General features: G+C 46.8%; 1 protein-coding gene across 3 annotated transcripts in view; it reads right to left on the bottom strand.

Moving 5' to 3' along the window:
• The window catches only part of TNIP2 (TNFAIP3 interacting protein 2), a 55373-nt gene extending 37295 nt beyond the window's left edge, over window positions 1-18078 (bottom strand). The window contains exon 1 of one of the 3 annotated variants that reach the window (XM_059166702.1): window positions 17962-18078. In XM_059166702.1, the coding sequence (XP_059022685.1) occupies window positions 17962-18039 (78 nt within the window). In that variant the 5' untranslated portion in view covers window positions 18040-18078. Of the gene's footprint in view, window positions 1-16573; window positions 17044-17961 lie in introns of those variants that run through there. The other 2 variants (XM_059166710.1, XM_059166692.1) reach the window with 2 other exon arrangements.
• Window positions 18079-22622: the final 4544 nt, after the last annotated feature.

Genomic DNA, 22622 nt, shown 5'->3' with positions numbered 1-22622 from the left:
CAAGTGGATGGCTCTGTTCTATTCACCAGTCTAATATAGATAGAGATTTAGATATAGATATTTATTTTTTAAATTATCCGCCCCGTTCTCCCCCCAGTTTTGAGTCTCTTTTGATTTGGTTACTGTACATTTTGGGGGGGGGGGCTCTGCCATCCTTCTAGTATTTTATTCTCTCATTCATATATTCTTATCTGGATAAAATGATGAGGGGGAAAAACTCATCACAAAAATGAACAAGAGGCAGTACCGACAACTAGGCACCTAATCAATACGGACGTTGGTAATATGTAAGAACTAGAGTTCAGAATGACAATTCTCAAGGTGCTAGCTGGGCTCAAAAAAGGCATGGAAAATATTAGAGAAATCCTGTCTGGAGAAATAAAATCCCTTTCTGGAGAACTAAAAGAACTAAAATCTAAAATCTAGTTGAAATTTAAAAAGCTATTAATGGGGACGCCTGGGTGGCTCAGTTGGTTGAGCAGCTGCCTTTGGCTCGGGTCATGATCCCAGCGTCCTGGGATCGAGTCCCACATCGGGCTCCTTGCTCAGCGGGGAGCCCGCTTCTCCCTCTGCCTCTGCCTGCCATTCTGTCTGCCTGTGCTTGCTCTCTCCCCCTCTCTCTCTCTGATAAATAAATAAATAAAATTATTTTTAAAAATAAATAAATAAAAAATAAAAAGCTATTAATGAGGTGCAATAAAAAATGGAGGCTCTTACTGCTAGGATAAATGAGGCAGAGAAGAGAATCAGTGATATAGAAGACCAAATGATGGAGAATAAAGAAGCTGAGCAAAAGAAAGGCAAACAACTACTGCATCATGAGGGGAGAATTCGAGAGATAAGTGATACCATAAGATGAAACAATATTAGAATAATTGGGATTCCAGAAGAAGAAGAAAGAGAGAGAGGGGCAGAAGATATTTTGGAGCGAGTTATAGTAGAGAATTTCTCTAATATGGCAAAGGGAACAAGCATCAAAATCCAGGAGGCACAGAAAATCCCCCTCAAAATCAATAAAAATAGGTCCACATCCCATCATCTAGTAGTAAAACTTACAAGTCTTAGTGACAAAGAGAAAATCCTGAAAGCAGCCTGGGAAAAGAAGTCTGTAACATACAATGGTAGAAATATTAGATTGGTAGTAGACTTATCGACAGAGACATGGCAGGCCAGAAAGAATTGGCATGATATATTCAGAGCACTAAATGAGAAAAATATGCAGCCAAGAATACTATATCCAACTAGCCCATCATTGAAAATAGAAGGAGAGGGGCACCTGGGTGACTCAGTGGGTTGGGCCACTGCCTTAGGCTCGGGTCATGATCTCAGGGTCCTGGGATCGAGTCCCGCATCAGGCTCTCTGTTCAGCAGGGAGCCTGCTTCCCTCTCTCTGCCTGCCTCTCTGTCTACTTGTGATCTCTCTCTGTCAAATAAATAAATAAAATCTTTTAAGAAAAAATAGAAGGAGAGATAAAAAGCTTCCAGGACAAATAAAAATTAAAAGAATTTGCTAACACCAAACCAGCCCTACAAGAAATATTGAAAGGGGTCCTCTAAACAAAGAGAGAGCCTGAAAATAGCAGACCAGAAAGGAACAGAGACAATATACAGTAACAGTCACCTTACAGGTAATACAATGGCACTAAATTCATATCTTTCAATAGTTACCCTGAATGTAAATGGGCTAAATGCCTCAATCAAAAGACACAGGGTATCAGAATGGATTAAAAAAAACAAGAACCATCAATATGCTCTCTACAAGAAACTCATTTAAGACCCAAAGATACCTCCAGATTTAAAGTGAGTGGATAGGGGCACCTGGGTGACTCTGTGGGTTAAAGCCTCTGTCTTCAGCTCAGGTCATGGTCTCACGTTCCTGTGATCGACTCCCACATCAGGATCTCTGCTCAGCAGGGAACCTGCCTCCCTCTCTCTCTCTGCTGCCTCTCTGCCTACTTGTGATCTCTGTCAGATAAATAAATAAAATCTTTTAAAAAAAGAAAAAAATTTTAAAAAAGTAAAGTGAGGGGGTGGAAAGCAATTTACCATGCTAATGGACATCAAAAGAAAGTTGGGGTGGTGGGCGCCTGGGTGGCTCAGTGGGTTGAACCTCTGTCTTTGGGTCGGGTCATGGGATCAAGGCCCACATCGGGCTCTCTGCTTGGCTGGGAGCCTGCTTCCCCCTCTCTCTCTGACTGCCTCTCTGCCTACTTGTGATCTCTCTGTCAAATAAATAAATAAAATCTTTAAAAAAAAAAAAAAGTTGGGGTGGCAACCCTTATAGCAGATAAATTAGATTTTAAGCCAAAGACTATAATAAGAGATGAGGAAGGACTCTATATCATACTTGAAGGGTCTGTCCAGCAAGAAGATCTAACAATTTTAAATATCTATGCCCCTAACATGGGAGTAGCCAATTATATAAACCAATTAATAACAAAATCAAAGAAACACATCAACAATAATACAATAATAGTAGGACTTAATACCCCCTCACTGAAATGGACAGATCATCCAAGCAAAAGATCAACAAGGAAATAAAGGCCTTAAATGACACACTGGACCAGATGGACATCACAGATATATTCAGAACATTCCATCCCAAAGCAACAGAATACACATTCTTCTCTAGTGCACATGGAACATTCTCCAGAATAGATCACATCCTGGGTCACAAATCAGGTCTCAACCGGTACCAAAAGATTGGGATCATTCCCTGCATATTTTCAGACCACAATGCTCTAAAGCTAGATCTCAATCACAAGAGAAAAGTTGGAAAGAACTCAAATACATGGAGACTAAAGAGCATCCTACTAAAGAATGAATGGGTCAACCAGGAAATTAAAGAAGAATTGAAAAAATTCATGTAAACAAATAAAAATGAAAACACAACTGTTCAAAATCTGTGGGACACAGCAAAGGTGGTCCTGAGAGGAAAGTATATAGTGATACAAGCCTTTCTCAAGAAACAAGAAAAGTCTCAAGCACACAACCTAACCCTAGACCTAAAGGAGCTGGAGAAAGAACAGCAAAGAAAGCCTAAACCCAGCAGGAGAAGAGAAAAAATAAAGGTCAGAGCAGAAAACAATGAAACAGAAACCAAAAGAACAGTAGAACAATCAACAAAACTAGGAGCTGGTTTTTTCAAAGAATTAATAAGATTGATAAGCCCCTGGCCAGACTTAACAAAAAGAAAAGAGAAAGGACCCAAATAAATAAAATCATGAATGAAAGAGGAGAGATCACAACCAACACCAAAGAAATACAAACAATTATAAAACATATTATGAGCAACTATGCCCCAGTAAATTTGACAATCTGGATGAAATGGTTGCATTCCTAGAGACGTATAAACTACCAAAACTGAACCGGGAAGAAATAGAAAATCTGAACAGACCCATAACCAGTAAGGAGATTTCATGAAGCAGTCATCAAAAATCTCCCAACAAACAAGAGCCCAGGGCCAGACAGCTTCCCAGGGGAATTCTACCAAACATTTAATGAAGAATTAATACCTATTCTCCCAAAACTGTTCCAAAAAATAGAAATGGAAGGAAATCTTCCAAACTCATTTTATGAGGCCAGCATTACCTTGATCCCAAAACTAGACAAAAACCCCCATCAAAAGGAGAATTACAAACCAATATCCTTCATGAACACAGATGCAAAAATTCTCACCATAATACTAGCCAATAGGATCCAACAGTACATTAAAAGGATTATTCACCATGAGCAAGTGGGATTTTTTTCCTGGGCTGCAAGGTTGTTTCAACATCTGCAAATCAATCCATGTGATACATTAATAAAAGAGAGAACAAGAATGATATGATACTCTCAAGAGATGCTGAAAAAGCATTTGATAAAGTACAGCATCTTTTCTTGATCAAAACTCTCCAAAGTGTAGGGATAGAGGGTACATACCTCAATATCATCAAAGCCATCTATGAAAAGCCCACAGCAAATATCATTCTCAATGGGGAAAAACTGAGAACTTTTCCCCCAAGGTTAGGAACACAGCAGGAATGTCCACTATCACCACTGCTATTCAACATAGTACTACAAGTCCTAGCCTCAGCAATCAGATAAGAAAAAGAAATAAAAGGCATCCAGAAAAAAAAAAAAAAAAAGAAGAAGAAGAAAGAAAGAAAAGGCATCCAAGTCAGCAAAGAAGAAGTCAAACTCTTACTCTTTGCAGATGATATGATACTTTCTGTGGAAAACCCAAAAGACTCCACTCCAAAACTGCTAGAACTCACACAGGAATTCAGTAAAGTGTGGGGATATAAAAATCAATGCACAGAAATCAGTTGCATTTCGATACACCAACAGCAAGACAGAAGAAAGAGAAATTAAGGAGTCAATCCCATTTACAATTGCACCCAAAACCATAAGATACCTAGGAACAAACCTAACCAAAAGGCAAAGAATCTGTACCCAGAAAACTATAAAGTACTCGTGAAAGAAATTGAGGAAGACACAAAGAAATGGAAGAACGTTCCATGCTCATGGTTTGGAAGAACAAATATTGTGAAAATGTCTATGCTACCTAAAAGAATCTACACATTTAATGCAATCCCTAAAAATACCATCAATTTTTTCCAAAGAAATGTAACAAATAATCCTAAAATTTATATGGAACCAGAAGACCCTGAATAGCCAAAGGAATGTTGAAAAGGAAAGCCAAGATTTGTGGCATCACATTTCCAGACTTCAAGCTTTGTTACAAAGCTGTCATCATCAAGACAGTATGGTACTGGCACAAAAACAAACACATAGATCAATGGAACAGAATAGAGAGCCCAGAAATAGACCCTCAACTCTATGGTCAACAAATCTTTGACAAAACAGGAAAGAATGCCCAATGGAAAAAAGACAGGCTCTTCAACAAATGGCATTGGGAAAATTGGACAGCCACATGTAGAAGAATGAAACTGGACCATTTCCTTACACCACACACACACAAATAGACTCAAAATGAATGGAAGACCTCAATGTGAGACAGGAATCCACCAAAATCCTTGAGGAGAACACAGGCAGCAACCTCTTTGACCTCAGCCACAGCAACTTCTTCCTAGAAACACTGCCAAAGGCAAGGGAAGCAAGGGCAAAAATGAACTATTGGGACTTCATCAAGATCAAAAGCTTTTACACAGCAAAGAAAACAGTCAACAAAACCAAAAGACAACTGACAGAATGGGAGAAGATATTCGCAAATGACATATCAGATAAAGGGCTAGTATCCAAAATCTATAAAGAACTTATCAAACTCAACACCCAAAGAACAAATAATCCAATCAAGAAATGGGCAGAGGACATGAACAGACATTTCTGCAAAGAAGACATCCAGATGGTCAACAGACACATGAAAAAGTGCTCCACATCACTTGGCATCAGGGAAATACAAATCAAAATCACAATGAGATACCACCTCACACCAGTCAGAACGGCTAAAATTAATCAGTCAGGAAACGACAGATGTTGGAGAGGATGTGGAGAAAGGGGACCCTCCTACTCTGTTGGTGGGAATGTAAACTGGTGCAGCCACTCTGGAAAACAGCATGGAGGTTCCTCAAAAACTTTAAAATAGAGCTATCCTATGACCCAGGAATCATACTACTGGGTATTTACCCTAAAGATACAAATGTAGAGATCCAAAGGGGCACATGCACCCAAATGTTTATAGCAGTAATGTCCACAATAGCCAAACTATGGAAAGAACCTAGATGTCCATCAACAGATGAATGGATAAAGAAGATGTGGTATATATATATACAATGGAATACTATGCAGCCATCAAAAGAAATGAAATCTTGCCATTTGCAACAACCAGGATGGAATTAGAGGGTATTGTGCTGAGCAAAATAAGTCATCAGAGAAAAACAATTATCATATGATCAGCCTGATATGAGGAATTTGAGAGGCAGGGTGAGGGTTTGGTAATAGGGAAGGAAAAAATTAAACAAGATGGGATTGGGAGGGAGACAAACCATAAGAGACTCTTTTTTTTTTTTTTTTTAAGATTTTATTTATTTATTTGACAGAGAGAAATCACAAGTAGATGGAGAGGCAGGCAGAGAGAGAGAGAGGGAAGCAGGCTCTCTGCTGAGCAGGGAGCCTGATGTGGGACTCGATTCCAGGACTCTGAGATCATGACCTGAGCCAAAGGCAGCGGCTTAATCCACTGAGCCACCCAGGCGCCCTCCATAAGAGACTCTTAATCTCACAAAACAAACTAAGGGTTGCTGGGGCAAGTGGGGTTATGGAGAGGGTGGTTGGGTTATGGACATTGGGGAGGGTATGTGATATGCTGAGTGCTGTGAAATGTGTAAGCCTGACAATTCACAGACCTGTACCCGCGGGCAAATAATACATTGTATATTAATAAAATAATTAATTTAAAAAGAAATGAACATAATAATAATAATAAGTATTATTAGAAAACTCTAATTATTCCACATACACACACACAGACACGCAAAAAACTTGGAATAATGAATTCAGCAAATATCAGAAGACAAAGTCAACACACGAGAAACAGCAGTATTTCTACATACTAATAATAAAGAATCTGAAAGAAATTATAAAAGCAATTCCATTTACAACAGCATCAAAAAGGATAAAAGACTTAGGAATTAATTCCCTCAAGGAAATGGAAGTCTTATACAGTGAAAAATATAAAATGTTACCAAAAAAATTAGGACATAAGTAAATGGAAACACATGTTCTTAAATTGGAAACTTAATATTGTTAAGATGTCAATATAATGTGAAAATTATGAAGAGAAACCTCACTAAAATGGAATCAGAGGCCAGTGCAGGGAGCCCTCATGCCCTACCACTCGTCAACTGCAAAACCAATAGGAAAAGATATTATCTTGCATTCTGGATAGGAATGTTCTTAATTTTTTTTTTTAAGATTTATGTATTTATTTTAGAGAGTAAGCAAGTGCACATGCAAGCAGGGGGAGGGTCAGAGGGAAAGAGAATCTTGAGCAGACTCCCCACAGAGCACTGAGCCCAATATGGGGCTCAATCTCCCAACCCTAAGATCATGACCTGAGCCAAAACCAACTGAGCCACCCAGACACCCCAGTAATGCTCTTAATTTTTTTTAAGATTTTTTATTTTTGAAACAAGGAGAAGAGAGAGAGAGAGCACACACAACCATACAAGTTGGGGGTGACGAGGAGCAGAGGTAGAGGGATAAGCAGGCTCCCCACTGAAGTAGGAAGCCCAACTCAGGGCTTGATCCCGGGACCTCGAGATCATGACCTGAACCAAAGGCAGATGCTTAAATGACTAAGCCACCTAGGTGCCCGTTATTAATTTTCTCAAGAATGTATCTTCTTACTAGCTTACTTCAAGAATACAGCATATAGGGGCGCCTGGGTGGCTCAGTGGGTTAAGCCGCTGCCTTCGGCTCAGGTCATGATCTCAGGGTCCTGGGATTGAGTCCCGCATCGGGCTCTCTGCTCAGCAGGGAGCCTGCTTTCTCCTCTCCTCCCTCTGCCTGCCTCTCTGCCTACTTGTGATCTCTCTCTGTCAAATAAATAAATAAATAATCTTTAAAAAAAAAAAAAAAGAAAAGAATACAGCATATAATAAATGTAACATACAAAGTATGTATTAATCTATTGTTTATGTTATTGGTAAGGCTTCCCATTCTCAGCAAACTATCAATAGTTAAGTTTTCTGGAGAGTCAGGAGTTATACATGGATTTTCAAGTGCACAGGGGGACAGCACCCATAACCCCCATGTTGTTCAAGGGTTAACTGTACTTAACCACCCCAGCAGAAGGAAGAAATGTTCTCTCCTCACCCCACAACAGCCCAGCCCATGACAGACTGTCACAACTCAGGCAATGAAAAGTCACTACACTTCAATTCCCAATTTACAGCAATGGACTGTCTACAAGAGCCCTCCCAGCTCCCCCTTTCCTCCAAAGAAGATCATTCTTTGTTCTCTGGACTTGTCTATGGTTTTGCTGTAGGTTGCACAGGACTGCAAATCTCTGCTATCTGGAATAAACCCACTTTTGCTGGTAAAATAAATGACAGGTTTATTTTTGTTTTTAAAGATTTTTATTTATTTATTTGACAGACAGAGATCACAAGTAGGCAGAGAGGCAGGCAGAGAAACAGGAGGAAGCAGGCTCCCTGCTGAGCAGAGAGCCTGATGCGGGCCTCGATCCCAGGACCCTGGAATCATGACCTGAGCCAAAGGCAGAAGCTTTAACCCACTGAGCCACCCAGGCGCCTGACAGGTTTATTTTTAAATTTAACATTACTCAAAGTGATCTACAGATTCAATATAATCCCTATCAAAATCCAGTGGGGTTTGTTTGCAGAAATAGAAAAATTCATCCTAAAATTCATATAGAATCTCAAGAGACACCAAATACCCAAAACAATCTTAGAAGAAAAAAGAACAAAGCAAGACTCATGCTACCTGAATTCAAAACTGACTACAAAGCTACAGTAACCAAAACAGGATAGTACTGGCATAAAGACAGACATTTACACAAAGGGAACAGAATAATGAGCCCAGAGGGTCATGATCCCAGGGTCCTGGGATCGAGCCCCCCATTAGACTCCCTGCTAAGTGGGAAGTCTGCTTCTTCCTCTGCCTGCCCCAGCTTGTGCTTGTGTGCTCTCTCTCTCTCTCAAATAAAATATTTTTTTTAAAAAAAGAATAATGATCCCAGAAATAATCCCTTGCATATATGGTCAAATGGTTGTTGATAAGGGTGCTAAGACCATTCAATGGGGAAAGGATAACTTTTTCAACAAATGCTACAGCAAAAACTGGACATCCACATGCAGAAGAAAAAAGGTGGACTCTTTATCAAACACCATATACAACAATTAACTCAAAATGGATCAAAGACTTAAATATAAGACCTAAAACTATAAAACTCTTATAGATAACATAGGCAAAAGCTTCCCAATACTGAATTTGGCAATAATTTCTTAGATATGATACCAGGACACAGGAAGCAAAAGAATTTCTCTGTAGCATGTGATTTTTTTAAAGATGTTATTTATTTATTTATTTGACAGAGAGAAAGAGAGCACAAGCAGGGGGAATGGCAGGGGGAGGGAGAACCAGGCTCCCCACAGAGTAGGGGGACGCCAATGTGGGACTCAATCACAGGACCCCAGGATCATGACCTGAGCTGAAGGCAGTCACTTAACCAATTGAGCCACCCGGGCGCCCAGCATGTGATGTTGTCTGGTAGCATCTCACCCACAGTAGAACTCCTCTCCACAATGGAGCCAGTCCTCTCAAGCCCTGCCACCTTATCAACTAAGGTCATGCAATGTTCTAAGTCCTTGTCAGATTTCAACCATCTCCACAGCATCGTCACCAGGAGCAAACTCCAGCTCAAGAAATCACCTTCCTCGCTCCTCCACGGAAGCACGTCCTCACCCGTGCAAGTGTTATCCTGCGAGGGCAGCAAGTCGCTCACCTCTCCAGGCTCCACTTCTGGCTCTCTGGCTGTTTCCACCACATCTGCACAGTGACTTCCTCCACTCAGTCTTGAAGCCCTCAAAGTCCTCACCAGGGCCAGAGCTCACTTCTTCCAAACTCCTGTTACTACTGACATTGTGCCATGGGAACATTTTCTTAATGGCATCTGACATGATGAATCCTTTCCAGAAGATTCTCAATGTATCCCACCCAGATCAAGTGGAGGAATCACCATCCACGGCATCTACCGCCTTGCGAAATGTGTCTCTTAAATGATAAGACTTCAAAGTCAAAATTACTCCTTGCTTCGTGGGCTGCAGAACAGATGTTGTGTTCACAGGCAGGGAAACGGCACTCATCTCGCCGTATGTCACCAGAGCTCTTGGGTGACCGGGTACAACGTCAACAAGCAGTCATATTTCGAAAGGAACCTTTTTTTCTGAGCAGTAGGTCTCAACAGTGGGCTTGAGACGTTTGGTAAACCTCGCTGTGAACAGATATGCTGCCGTCCAGGCTGTGTCGTTCTGTGGGTAGAGCACGGGCACAGGAGAGCTAACACAATTCTTAAGGGTCCTAAGAATTTTCAGAATAGTAAAGGAGCACCAGCTTCAGCTGAAAGTCACCAGCTGCATTACCCCCTAACAGGGAGCCAGCCTGTCCCGTGAACCTCTGAAGCCAGGTGCTGACCTGTCCTCCGGCGAAGACAGTCCAAGATGGCATCTTCCCCCCAGATAAGGCCATTGCATCTACATGTGGAGAATCTGATGTTTAGGAGCTACTTCCATGGGCAATCTGAGCTGGATCTCCAGCAGAACCTAACGCAGCTTCTCCATCAGCACATGCTGCTCCCCCCGGCCCCTCTGTGTCTCCTTAAACCTCACGAACCCACTCTGCTAGCTGCAGACTTTTCTTCTGCAGCTTCCTCACCTCCCTCAGCCTTCCTGGACTTGAGAGTCAGGGCCTTGCTCTGGATTAGGCTTTGGCTTAAAGGAATACTAGGGCGGGTCTGATCTCCTATCCAGACCACCAAAATTTTCTCCCTATCAGCAATGAGGCTGTTTGGCTTTCTTATCATTCATGTGGTCCCTGGAGTAATGCTCTTAAGTTCCTTCAAGAACTTTTCCTTGGCATTTGCAACATGGCTGTCTGGCACAAAAGGCCTACCTTTCGGCCTATCTCGGCTTCAGAAATCCCTTCCTCACTAAGCTTAATCATTTCTAGCTTTTCATTTCAAGTGAATTATGTGTGCTTCTTTTCACTTGAGCACTTAGAGGCCATTACAGGTCATTATTTGGCCTAACTGCCATATTGTTGTGTCTCAGGGAACAGAGAAGGGAGAGTCATGGGGGAATGGCAGGTCAGTGCAACAGTCATAAAACACACATGCTGATTAAGTTTGCTATCTTTTATGGGCACAGTTCATGGTGCCCCAAAACAAGTACAATAGTAACACCAAAGATCACTGATCACACATCACATAACGAACATAATAATAAATGAAAAATTTTGGAATATCACAGGAATTACCAAACTATGACACAGAGACATGAAGTGAGCAAATGCTATTAGAAAAATGGTACCAGTAGACTTACTTGATGCAGAGTTGTTAAAAGCTTTCCTTCTTTCTTTTTCTTTTAAACAATCTCTACACCCGGTGCAGGGCCCAAACCCACAACCCTGAAATCAAGAGTCACGTGCTCCACCTACTGAGCTACACAGGCACCCTGTCCAAGTTCCAATTTATAAAAAAACACAAAATCTGAGAAGTGTAGCAAAATGAGGTATGCCTGAAGAGTATTCCTAAAACTCAATAACAAAATAATCAATTCAAAAATGGGCAAAGAACTTGACATTTCTTCAAAGAAGATAAATACATGAAAGAATGGTTCACATCACTAATCATTGGGAAATTGCAAATCAAAACTACAATCATTTTGTATTAAATCACCACAAACCCATCAGGATGGCTGCTATTAAAACAACAACAACAACACACAAAATAACTAATGCTGGGGAGAACATGGAGAAACTGCAACCCTGTGCGCTGCTGGCGGGAATGTAAAATAGTGCAGCCGCTGTGGAAAAAGAGTATGGTGGTTCCTCAAAAAACTACACCAAATTACCCTATGACCTAGCAATTCCAATTCTGGCACATAACCAAAAGAACTGAAAGCAGGGTCTCAAAGATACATTTGGACTCACATATTCCTAGAGGCACTGTTATTCATTACAGCTGACATATGAAAGCAACCCAAGTGTCTATCAACAGATGAACAGATAAGCCAAATGTGGTATATATGTACAATGGAATATCACTCAGCCTGAAAAAGAAGAAAATTCTGGCACATGATACAACACAGATAAACCTGTAGGACGTTAGACTAAGTGAAATAAGTCTGTCACAAAGGGATGATTCTACTTCTGTGAGGTCTCTAGAGTAGTCAAATCATGGAGACAGACGGAAGAATGGTATCTGCCAAGGGTGGAGGTTGGGGGACAGGAAGGTGGGGAGTTACTGCTTAATGGGTATGGTGTTTCAGTTTTACAAGATCAAAAAAGGTATGGAGATAGACGGTTAAAAACAAAACACACAGCTAACACAGCCTATGTGTATAATAAAGGGTGTATGCTGTTCTTCTCATTAGAAAGCATGGCAGAACAGGGAAAGAAAAGCCGGGAGAAGAAGCTGGTATGTCAGGACCAAGCAGGGCCCGTGAGGCTAGTACCCTGGGGGGTGATGAGATTGGATAGAGCAGTAAGGGCCACATAGTAAATTAACACCATTATCCCAGAAAGTCTTAATTGGAGGAGCTTTGTAAAGCTACCCATATAGGGCTCATGTTACAAGCGAGGTAAGGTCTCAAATCTTACTGTGGTGGCAAAAAGAACCAGAATTCTCGAGACCAACCTGGCCCTATCACATGCTAGTGACAGCTCAATCACAGATGCAGAAGTCACCTGGAAGTCTCTGCACACCTGAGGACACAGCCTCAGCTCCTCTCTGGGAGCCCCTAGTCTCTACCAACCCAGCAATGCTATTCCTAAGAGGCTGGCTGACATGACCATTGAGGAGACCAAGCTATTGATCAATTCTTCTCATTGTTTTCACTCTGCACAGTGTGAAATCTCTCCATTCCTCCACAGTTCTGTGACAGACCCAGATAGATGGAGGAGTAAGCCACAAACATGTAACTGCATAAGATACTGTATTATTAAAATGTCTCTTAAATAACTAAAAATCTTACAACAAAACCTGTATGTCAGGGGTAAAGGAACATATAGATCTAGGACTATAGATCTGCTTGTCTGGCTCCTGCATCTAAAATGAGGCAGATGAGAAAATCCTTGCAATGTGATATGAAGATGTACAGACAGCGAGAACTCAAGCACGCCACTGTGTATACACCCGGTGTGTAAAGGAAAAACAGGGAGGAGGCATGCCAAGAAATGAACACTAGTTATCCCCAGACTGTGGGATTATGGTGGCTGTTATTTTATTCTTTACTCTTTCCTCTGTTTTTCAGATATTTAAAATAACTTTTATAGTAAAATAAAAGGGGGGGCAGAGGGGTGCATGTCTCTTTTTCACTCCAAAATCTGGCTGCAGGGCCAAGCCTAGAAGTGAAAATTGTCTTGCGCAGCTCCTCTCTTTGCAGACCTAGTTTCTTTTCTGGGACAATCCAGATAATAGTTAAGGCCCAAACAGGGCACTAGAGTACACTCAATGTGTATGCCACTTCAAATAGCTGTTACAGACAAGTACTATTCCTCTTGCTCCTGTTCTGGGAATCCATGGTACTTCACAAAGACAGACATAACATCAATGACAGGGACGAGGAGGAGGGAAAGTGAGACTAAAGTGTGTTATCCGACACTCACAGGCACCGCAGCGCTGTCATCGCTCCCGGCACAAGAGAGCTGTTACTACTGAAAGACTCATTTATGACTGGAGCTGAAAATCACCTCAGAACATAACCGGGGTCCACATGGCCCAGAACCCAGTATGAATACATACACACCAGGAGCCTATGCTCGTGTACTACACACACAAACACCCCAGATCCCAGTGTCTACACACACAACACAGAACTGAACATGAACACGCATATTCACAGAACCGTCCATGTTCACACACGTCCCAGGACACAATACAGTCACAACACTCACACCCAATAAGGGGGCAGACCTCTTAGAACTCAAATACATACCCATCAGGACTCCAGACAGGCAGATACCCCTCAGACCCAACACAGACACATCCCCCTCACAACCAAGATGGACAGACATACCTTACACCTAATAACAGCACACAGATACTTTAGAAGACAAACATGGGGACGCCTGGGTGGCTCAGTGGGTTAAAGCCTCTGCCTTTGGCTCAGGTCATGATTCCAGGGTCCTGGGATCGAGCCCTGAATCGGGCTCTCTGCTCAGCAGGGAGCCTGCTTCCCTTCCTTTCTCTCTCTGCCTGCCTCTCTGCCTACTTGTGATCTCTGTCAAATAAATAAATAAAATCTAAAAAAAAAAAAAAAAGACAACGACAAACATGCACACATGCCTCCAGAATCTACCATAGGCACACAAACTTTCCTTCTGAACCAACATGGGAGCGCCTCCTCAAAACCTAATCACAAGGGACGCCTGGGTGGCTCAGTTGGTTAAGCGGCTGCCTTCCGCTCAGGTCATGATCCCAGCATCCTGGGATCGAGTCCCACGTCGGGCTCCTTGCTCCGCGGGGAGCCTGCTTCTTCCTCTGACTCTGCCTTCCACTCTGTCTGCCTGTGCTTGCTCTCGCTTGCTCTCTCTCTGACAAATAAATAAATAAAATCTTTAAAAAAAAAAAAAAAAACCTAATCACAAAACTTCACAACCAGCAACAACACTCACCACTCATCCTGACACAAACAGAAACAGCCTCAGAACCAACAAAGACACACAACCCTCAGACCCAACACAGGCATACAGACCACTCAGAACTCAACACAGAGCACACATCCTCAACTCAAAGCAGAAACACACCAACACACATCCCTCTTCCCAATGAACACCTACTCAGAGCCCTCTATATACAACTTGGGGCACAAAAATCCCTCAGAAACCAACATGAGTGTGTATATCCCTCAGACACGACACAGGCACACAGACCTCAAACCTACATGGGCAAACACACATCTCTGAACCCAAAACAGGGACACACACCCCTTAGACCGAACACAAGAACACAAAGACCCCTCAAAACTAACAGGAACACACAACCCTCAGAACACAACACTGGCACATACCCCCCTCAGAAAGAAACATGGATATACAATCACTGGACCCAACACAGGCACAACATAAGAATACACACCCCTTAGAACCAAGAGACACAATCCTCTGACCCAGATGGGCACACACACTTCTCAGAAGCCAACACCGGCAAACACATTCCACAGACCCAGATGGGCACAGACCCCTCGATCCCACCACAGAAACACTATTCAAAACCAACAGAGACACAGTCCTCTCAGACCCAACATGGGCACACACACCCCTCAAACATGGGAGCACAACATCTGAAACCAACATGCACATACACACCTCAGACCTAAAATGGACACACACACCACCAAGAAGCCACTGAGGTGCACTTGCCCCTCAGAACCCAACATAAATACAACCCTGTAGAACCTATGCAGGCACACAGTCCTCAGACTTAACATGGGCACATACAGCCCTCACAACCCACCACGGGCACGCAAGAGCCGACTCACCAGAACCTAACTCCAAGGCTTCACCTTGGAACCTAAAACAGGTACATTACCCCTTAGAACCTAAAACAGGTACATTACCTCTCAAATCAACAAAGACACACCACTGTAGAACCAACACGGGCACATAACCCTTAGACCTAACACAGGCACACACACTCCTCAGAACCAAGACAGACGACACTCTCACCCAGCTTGGGAACACACCCTTCCAACCTAACACAGGCACACACACCTCAAACCCAGGATGAGAGCACACCCCTCAAAATTAACACACACATACCCCCTCAGATCCAAAACAGAGAGAGACAGCTCTCAGAAGCAAAAAGGACAGACAGCGCTTCAGTGGAACCCAACCCTCAGACACAATATGGAAGTACACCCCTAAGAACCAACACAAACACGTACCTCCTCAGACCCAACATGGGAGTACACAGCCCCTCTCAGAACCTAGTAAGGGCATGATATGCCTCAAACCCAACATGGCAACATACACACCTTCAGACCCACAAGGACCCACAACCCTCAACATGAGCATACACAGCCTTTGACCCAACGCAGGACACCGTGCTCAGAATCTACCACACTAACACACCCTCAGAAGCAACACCAACACAAACCTTCAGACGAAAACAGGCACACACACACCCCTCAGAACCAACAGGGCCTCACAACCATTAAACCTGACACAACTTCAGATAGAAATGGACACCCAATCCTTGACACGACGTGGAGAGCACCCCTCAGAACCTAACATAGACACGCAATCCTCATAACCAACCAGAACCAACGCCCTCATCCAGAACCACCTTCACCGCCAACGGGGCACAAACTCCTCTAGAATCCAGAACCCGCACAAACCGCAGAAGCAGCGCCTACACCCGCCCCAGCGAAGCCAGCAGCAGGAGGCGCTCCCCCAGTCCACCCGGGTCGCGAAGCCAGCAGGAGCAGAGGGGCCCTGCACGCCGCGCGAGCTCGACAGCCCCCCGCACCCCCGCCTCTGGAAAAGAGCCTCCCCTCCTCCGCCCGATGGTTTCGCGGGTCTGCGGTTCTCTGCTGTTCCGGAGTCGGCCAGTCAGCGCTGAGGAAATGCCCGGCAGTGGTGTTTCCAAGGCGAGCAGCGCCGACGCTCGCCCTCGGAACCGACAGGCGGGCACAACAGCCCACACGAGCGCAGACGCCCCCCGGACCTCAGAAACCGCCCCCCATCGTCCTCACATCCCACACCGGACCCCAGCTCGCAAACCGCTCGGAGTCCGGCACCGCGCAAACCCTCAGCCCCGGTGTGGGTTCACCCGCTCCGAACCCGCTGCCGGCCGAGCCCGCGCGGCTCTCCCTCCCCGGGGACGCACCTGGCGCAGCGCCGCCTCGTCCGCTCCGCCCTCCCGTTGCCGGAGCTGCTCCCGGAAGCGCGCCACCTGCTCCAGCAGCGCGTCCACGAGCGAGGGCGCCGCGTCCCCCTCGACCGCGGCCAGGCGGGCGCGCAGGCGCTCAATGAGGGCGTCCCGAGCGGCCAGCTGGTCCTCCAGGCGCCTCAGCCGCTGCCCGGCCTCATGGTACAGGCCGCAGAGCGCCGCCGCCGCGCGCGCGGCCCCCTCCTGCCCGCCGGACCCGGCGCCCCCTGTGGACATAGCCGCGGGCCTCGACCGGCGGCCGCGCTGACACCGCCAACTTCCGCGCCCGGTCCGGGCGAGCGGCGCACCTTCCCGGAACTTTTCCCGGCGCGCCCCGCCCACGGCAACCGGCGTGGCCCCTGGCCCGCGGAAAGGCCGTCCCAGACAGTTCAACAAGCCGGCCAGGCTCTAGGCAGCCGGCCTGGCCCCGCCCCTCCGCCGGGAGCCCGGCCTCCCCCGCCCCCGCGACTCTCCTGGCCACGCCCCCCGCCGACTGCCCTGCCCCGCCCACGGCGACTGGCCTGGCTCCGCCCCTCCGCCATTTGCCCGGCCTCCCTCAACCGCGACTCTCCTGGCCCCACACTTCTCCCCACTCCCCGGCAGCCCCGCCTCTCTCGGCGACCCGCCCGGCCTCGCCCACAGAGACGCTCCTGGCCCCGCCCCCCGCAGGCAGTCCGACCCCGCAGACGGCGACCTGCTTGGCCTCTGACGCGCGGAAAGGCCGCCCCAGGCCTTTGGACAGTCCGGCCTCTCCCCAGGCCCGAGACTTGTGGGCCCGAGTCTTGTGGCCCCGAGGTCCCGGAGTGACCGCCTTGTTCCAGCAGCCCCGCCCCCTTCCCGCCCACCCCCTACTCTCCCCGCTGGCCCCGGCGTCGAGTTCTTAGGGAGACTGCCAGGAGGAGGAGGAAAGGCGGGGACGGAAAAGGGGAGGGAAACCCGCCCCTGATGCAGGTGATGATGGGAGGGAAAGAAGGGGTGAAGGCGACCTCAAGTGCTGGACCTGTGCGTGGGTCCACATCCCGGCGCTGCAGGCCGGGTTGGCCACATAGAGCGCCAGGAACAGGGCAACGTTCCAAGGTTCCAAGACTGAGCCCAGGGCGATGTCCTACCCGCCCCCCCCAGCTGCAGGACAGTGACCCAGAGCAAGGAGCCCCCACCCACCACGTGCCCCTCTCTAAGGTATTCTTAGAGCAGAAAGCAGGAGGAAGCTGCCCGGTTCTACCCTCACTTCTCCATCCTTTTCCTTCCTCCAATTTCCCAGACCGACTCCCAGTGTTTTTCTGGCTGCAGGCTTTCTTTTTCACAGTCTGAGCTCCCCCGCCCCCGACAATGACGCCCACGCAGACCTGTGCTGTTTCGAAGCTTCCCTCCCTCTCCGCCGCTCCCTCCCTCTCGGCCGCTGCATTCTTCCGCCCTGTCCCCATCTGGTTTTCCCCTTTATGTGTCCACTGACGAGCTTGGGCTGCGCCCAGGGAAAACCCTGGCAGGCTTGTAAATCAGACCAGTGTATGAGCAAAGCCAGCTCACACTTCCTCCTCTGAGCAGGGAAGGTCAGAGCCAGTACGGTGTTGCTGGTGTTTTGGGGAGTACAAGGTAAGGTGTAAGTGCACACTCCCCGTGGCTATGGCTGTGGACGCTACATTCTGTTTGGCTGAGGCAGGGGTGAACACAAAGGAGCTGCTCCAGCCCTGCTAGGGCTGGATGAGTCCTCATTTTATTGCTATAGGTATAACTTGGGGCAGGTCAGTCAAGTGCCCTGACCCTGGTTCTCAGCTGTGAAATGGGCATTCCAGTCTCTCATCCAACACTCTCAGGATCACATGGATTTTGGAAATCAGAATCTTTGGATTTTATGTAGGGACATATAATTGGGGTAGCCAGCCTCCAGGAAGAATCCCCCCACCCCCTGCTCCTGGGATCCAGCTATAGTGACTTCAGCCCCTAATACCATGGTACCCAATAGGACATCACAGAAAGGATAGAACGTAATTTAAGGTGTTGTGGCTACTGCCTTGCCCTCTCTCAGGGAAGCCACCCGCCATATCACCATAGTGAGGACATCAAGAAGCCCTGAGGAGATATGCGGGTGGGGAGGGACTTCATGCCAACAGCCAGAGTCAAGTCAACTTCCCCACCGAAGTCAGTGAGCTTCCTTGGAATTGCACCCTTCAGCCCAGTCAAGCCCTTAGGTGATGCAGCCCCAGCCAACATCTTACCTATGACCTCATGGGACACCCAAGTCACTACCACTCAGAGAAACTGCTTCTGAACCCCTGACCCACAGAACCTGTACGGAGTCCATGTTTATCAAGTTAAGCTGCCCACTAAGATGTGCGTACTTGGTTACAAAGAAGTAGAAAACCAACATGTAGTGTCTTGTGGTGTGCCTCCTGAGGCATAGGACGGCACCCTAAAACCAGATCCATTAATATTTCTCCAAAGACAAGAAGACTATTCAAACTGAGAGAAAGATGATCAAAAGTCTTACAGCTTTGAAGTAGGATTTCTCACCAACTTTAAGAAAAACATGTTGCATTTCCAAGCTTTTGGGATCTCAGAATTCTGGATGAGGGATGGCAGACTTCCCATAACAGGTGTCTTGCAGGGTGTTGTGAAGATTCTTAGGTTAACACCCTTCATAGCATTGTTAACAACATGCTGGCACCTTCAACTGAAATCCAGGCTCTGAGTCAGGCACTGGGGATTCACAGGCAAACACTGTTGGTGGAGGCAGACCCTCTTTCAGGGAGGAAGGAAGGTAGGAAGGAGGAAAGAAAGACTGCAAAGTAAGGCAACTTTGTACAGGAAAGAGAGGGGATGTGTAAGGAAATAAATAAGGAGCAGAGAAAGAGAAACAGGAGGGCAGCCAGACGGAGGGGAGTTTCAGGGACAATCCAAGGCACAGAAGGAAGTGAGCCCCCAGCAGAGGGAAATGTGCCTGGGGAGAGTTACAGAGACATACCAGTCAGAGTGGGGCCATCAGCCTCTGGCCACAGCTGCTCCAAGAAGGACCATGAGGAGGGCCTGGGAGCCTGTCCACAGGCAAGCACACCCACTAAAGAGTGACCGCTCAGGCTGGCTGCTCATGGGGCTTAAGCCGCCCACCACCTCACATTTGGACACACCTGCTGTCATGTCCTCCCCTCCTCCCCAAACCCAAGCCCTTGTTCCCAATGTGTTTGTAATGCAGTGTTCCTGCTGGGAGGAAGGTGAGTATCTTGGGCAGCTCTGGCTTCCCTAACAAAATGCCAAGGGGCCGGGGTTTAAAAGGCAGGCTTCATTTCTCCCACTTCTGGAAGTTGTAATTCCAGGGGCCAGCTAGTCTGGTTCCTCCTGGGCTGGCACAGACCCCCCCATCCCCCACCCCCTAACCCCCCACCACATCCCCATGAGTCCTCATGCGGCCTTTCCTCTGTGTACATATTTCCCTGCTGTCTCTCTCTTCGTAGAAGGTTACCAAGTCCTGTTGGATCGGGGCTCCGCCCTAAGGACCTCATTTAACCTTAATCACTTCCTTAAAGGCCATGTCTCCAAATACGGTCACTTTCAGGCTGTAGGGCTTCAACTCATGAGTTTTGGGGGGGGACACAATTCAGTCTATAACGGTGGGGGACTACTGAGTAGCATGAAGGTATTTTCTACTCTTTCAGAAGGTGCCCTACACACGGAGGAGAGTTCCCTTTGGAAGAGGGAAGAGGTGAGAACACAGAGACGGACGGGGGACAGGGTGTGGCCATAAAGAGCCTGGACTGTGAGCCCATCACAGCCCCTGGGAAGGCTGTTTGGTCCTGTCATACCCGCCTTGGCCAGCAGAGGAAGACAGAGGACCCAGACCCTGTGGCTCCCCGTGTCTCCATGCCTTCCCAGCCCCACGGACATTGAGCTCACATGTGGGGTACTGTTTCCACCGTGGGCTTTTCTGGGGAGCCCTTACACCTGGTGCATTGGACATTGGACCAGCAGAAAGAGAGGCAGGTTGAGGAAAGAGTCCTCAGTTCTGGGGGCTGGCCACTGGCCCCTCTCCACTCCGCACCCCCTAGCCAGAAGAATGTCCTCTGCCTAATCCACGGGCCAGCCTCACGTGCCCAAAATAAAGCTCTTCGGAACCTGCCCCACAGTGGGAGAGGATCCCTCATGGCCTGTTTGGTTTTGTGCAATAACTGATTAGCTACCCGCTCCTGGGAGAGCGTCTCTAAGACCTTGGACTGTCCTGTCTGCTAACCCAGAGGGAGGCCTCGGGCCACCCCTCATACTGCGTGCTGATGTCACAGGACCTCAGGGTTCTTGTCTTGCTGAACCAAAGAATGAATGTCATGGACATGACAGCCTGAAGTGAAGCGGAATTTTATCAAGGTGAAAGCAGAAAGGAAAGGCGAGGCGCCTAGAGAGACAGGGGTCCCCAGAAAGGATTGCCACCGAGGGCTTTTAGTGGCAGACGTTTCCAGAGAACTGACCGCAAGCGTGTGGCCTGGAGTTCCTTGTGTCGTCTTGGTTTGAGTACGGTCAACCAATGGCTTAATTTTTTTTTTAATGACTTAATTCTTTGAGGTTTGGTCATTTTCTGTGATTACACGGTAGCCGCCAAAAAAAAAATACTCCCTACCTCTGACCCCCGAGGCCAGGGGGTCTGCTTCCCTACCTCTTGTTCACTCCAGCTGCCAGGAATAGTCTCAGAACCCAGCCAGGGGCCACCTCCTCTCCGTGCCTGTACCTTAGCCCTTTCCTTACTGATGATAGGATTTCTGGCAGGGCTGGGGGCATGATATACCAGCTTGCCCCCTGGAGGGACTAGAGACTGTGTACTAAGGCCAGTCTCGTTGACTCTCCACAGTGACATCAAGGCTGGGTGAGCTTCCTGGTGGGCAGTGAGACAGAATAGGGACTGGACTCGGGTCCTCCATCTCAGACCCCCAAATCCAGCATTCTTTGGCTACCTCCATGTGGGGTCTAGGGGGTGAAGCTAAACTTCTACGCCTCTCCAGTGGCCTATCTTGCAGGAACCTAGAGGGAGGATACTTACGATGAACACTGGCAAAAACAGGACCAAATCATTTTGCACCAAGATGGATCCCAGCACTGACCTTTCACTGACTTTTCTGCTCCTTATAAAAAATCACACCCAGGAGTGGATATTTACCATGCAAATTAGACACGAGCCACAGGAAGAAACAACATGGCCAGGAAGAAGCAGCATGACCTTGAAGCACACGGGTGCTACTAAATTCCAGACTCTTCATGCTCCCACAGCATCCTTTTCCCACCTGTTCCTTTAGAAATGCTCCCTGACCTCACCTGGGAGAGCCACCCAAGGAGTCTTTCCTTTGTGCTGCCTTCCTCACGTTCTGGCAAAAACCCCAATTGGGGTGCCTAGGGGCCTTGATCTGTTGAGCGAGTGTCTGACTCCTGATTTTGGCTCAGGTTATTATCTCAGGGTCATGAGATGAGCCCCGATTCGGGCTTTGCTCAAGATTCTTGGGGTGCCTGGATGGCTCAGTCATTAAGCGGCTGCCTTCGGCTCAGGTCATGTTCCTGGGGTCCTGGGATCCAACCCCCCACATCGGGCTCCCTGCTTGGCAGGAAGTCTGCTTCTCCCTCTCCCACTCCCCCTGCTTGTGTTCCCTCTCTTGATTTCTCTCTCCCTCTGTCAAATAAATAAATAAAATCTTTAAAAAGGGGGGGCACCTGGGTGGCTCAGTGGGTTAAAGCCTCTGCCTTCAGCTCAGGTCATGATCCCAGGGTCCTGGGATTGAACCCCACATCAGGCTCTCTGCTCAACGAGAAGACTGCTTCCCTTCCTCTCTCTCTGCCTGCCTCTCTTGCCTACTTGTGATCTCTCTCTCTCTCTAATAAATAAAATCTTAAAAAAATAAAAATAAAAAATAAATAAAAATAATCTTAAAAAAAATAAAATCTTAAAAAAAATTCTCCCTCTCCCTCTGTCCCATCCCCTACCCAAACAAACAAACAAAACAAAACAAAAACAAATAAAGCATAAACCCCAATAAAA

This window comes from Mustela lutreola, chromosome 1 (assembly GCF_030435805.1).
Source record: "Mustela lutreola isolate mMusLut2 chromosome 1, mMusLut2.pri, whole genome shotgun sequence".
Classification (NCBI taxonomy): domain Eukaryota; kingdom Metazoa; phylum Chordata; class Mammalia; order Carnivora; family Mustelidae; genus Mustela; species Mustela lutreola.
Note: the sequence above shows the minus strand (reverse complement) of the source record. Positions and strands in the feature narration are given on the sequence as shown.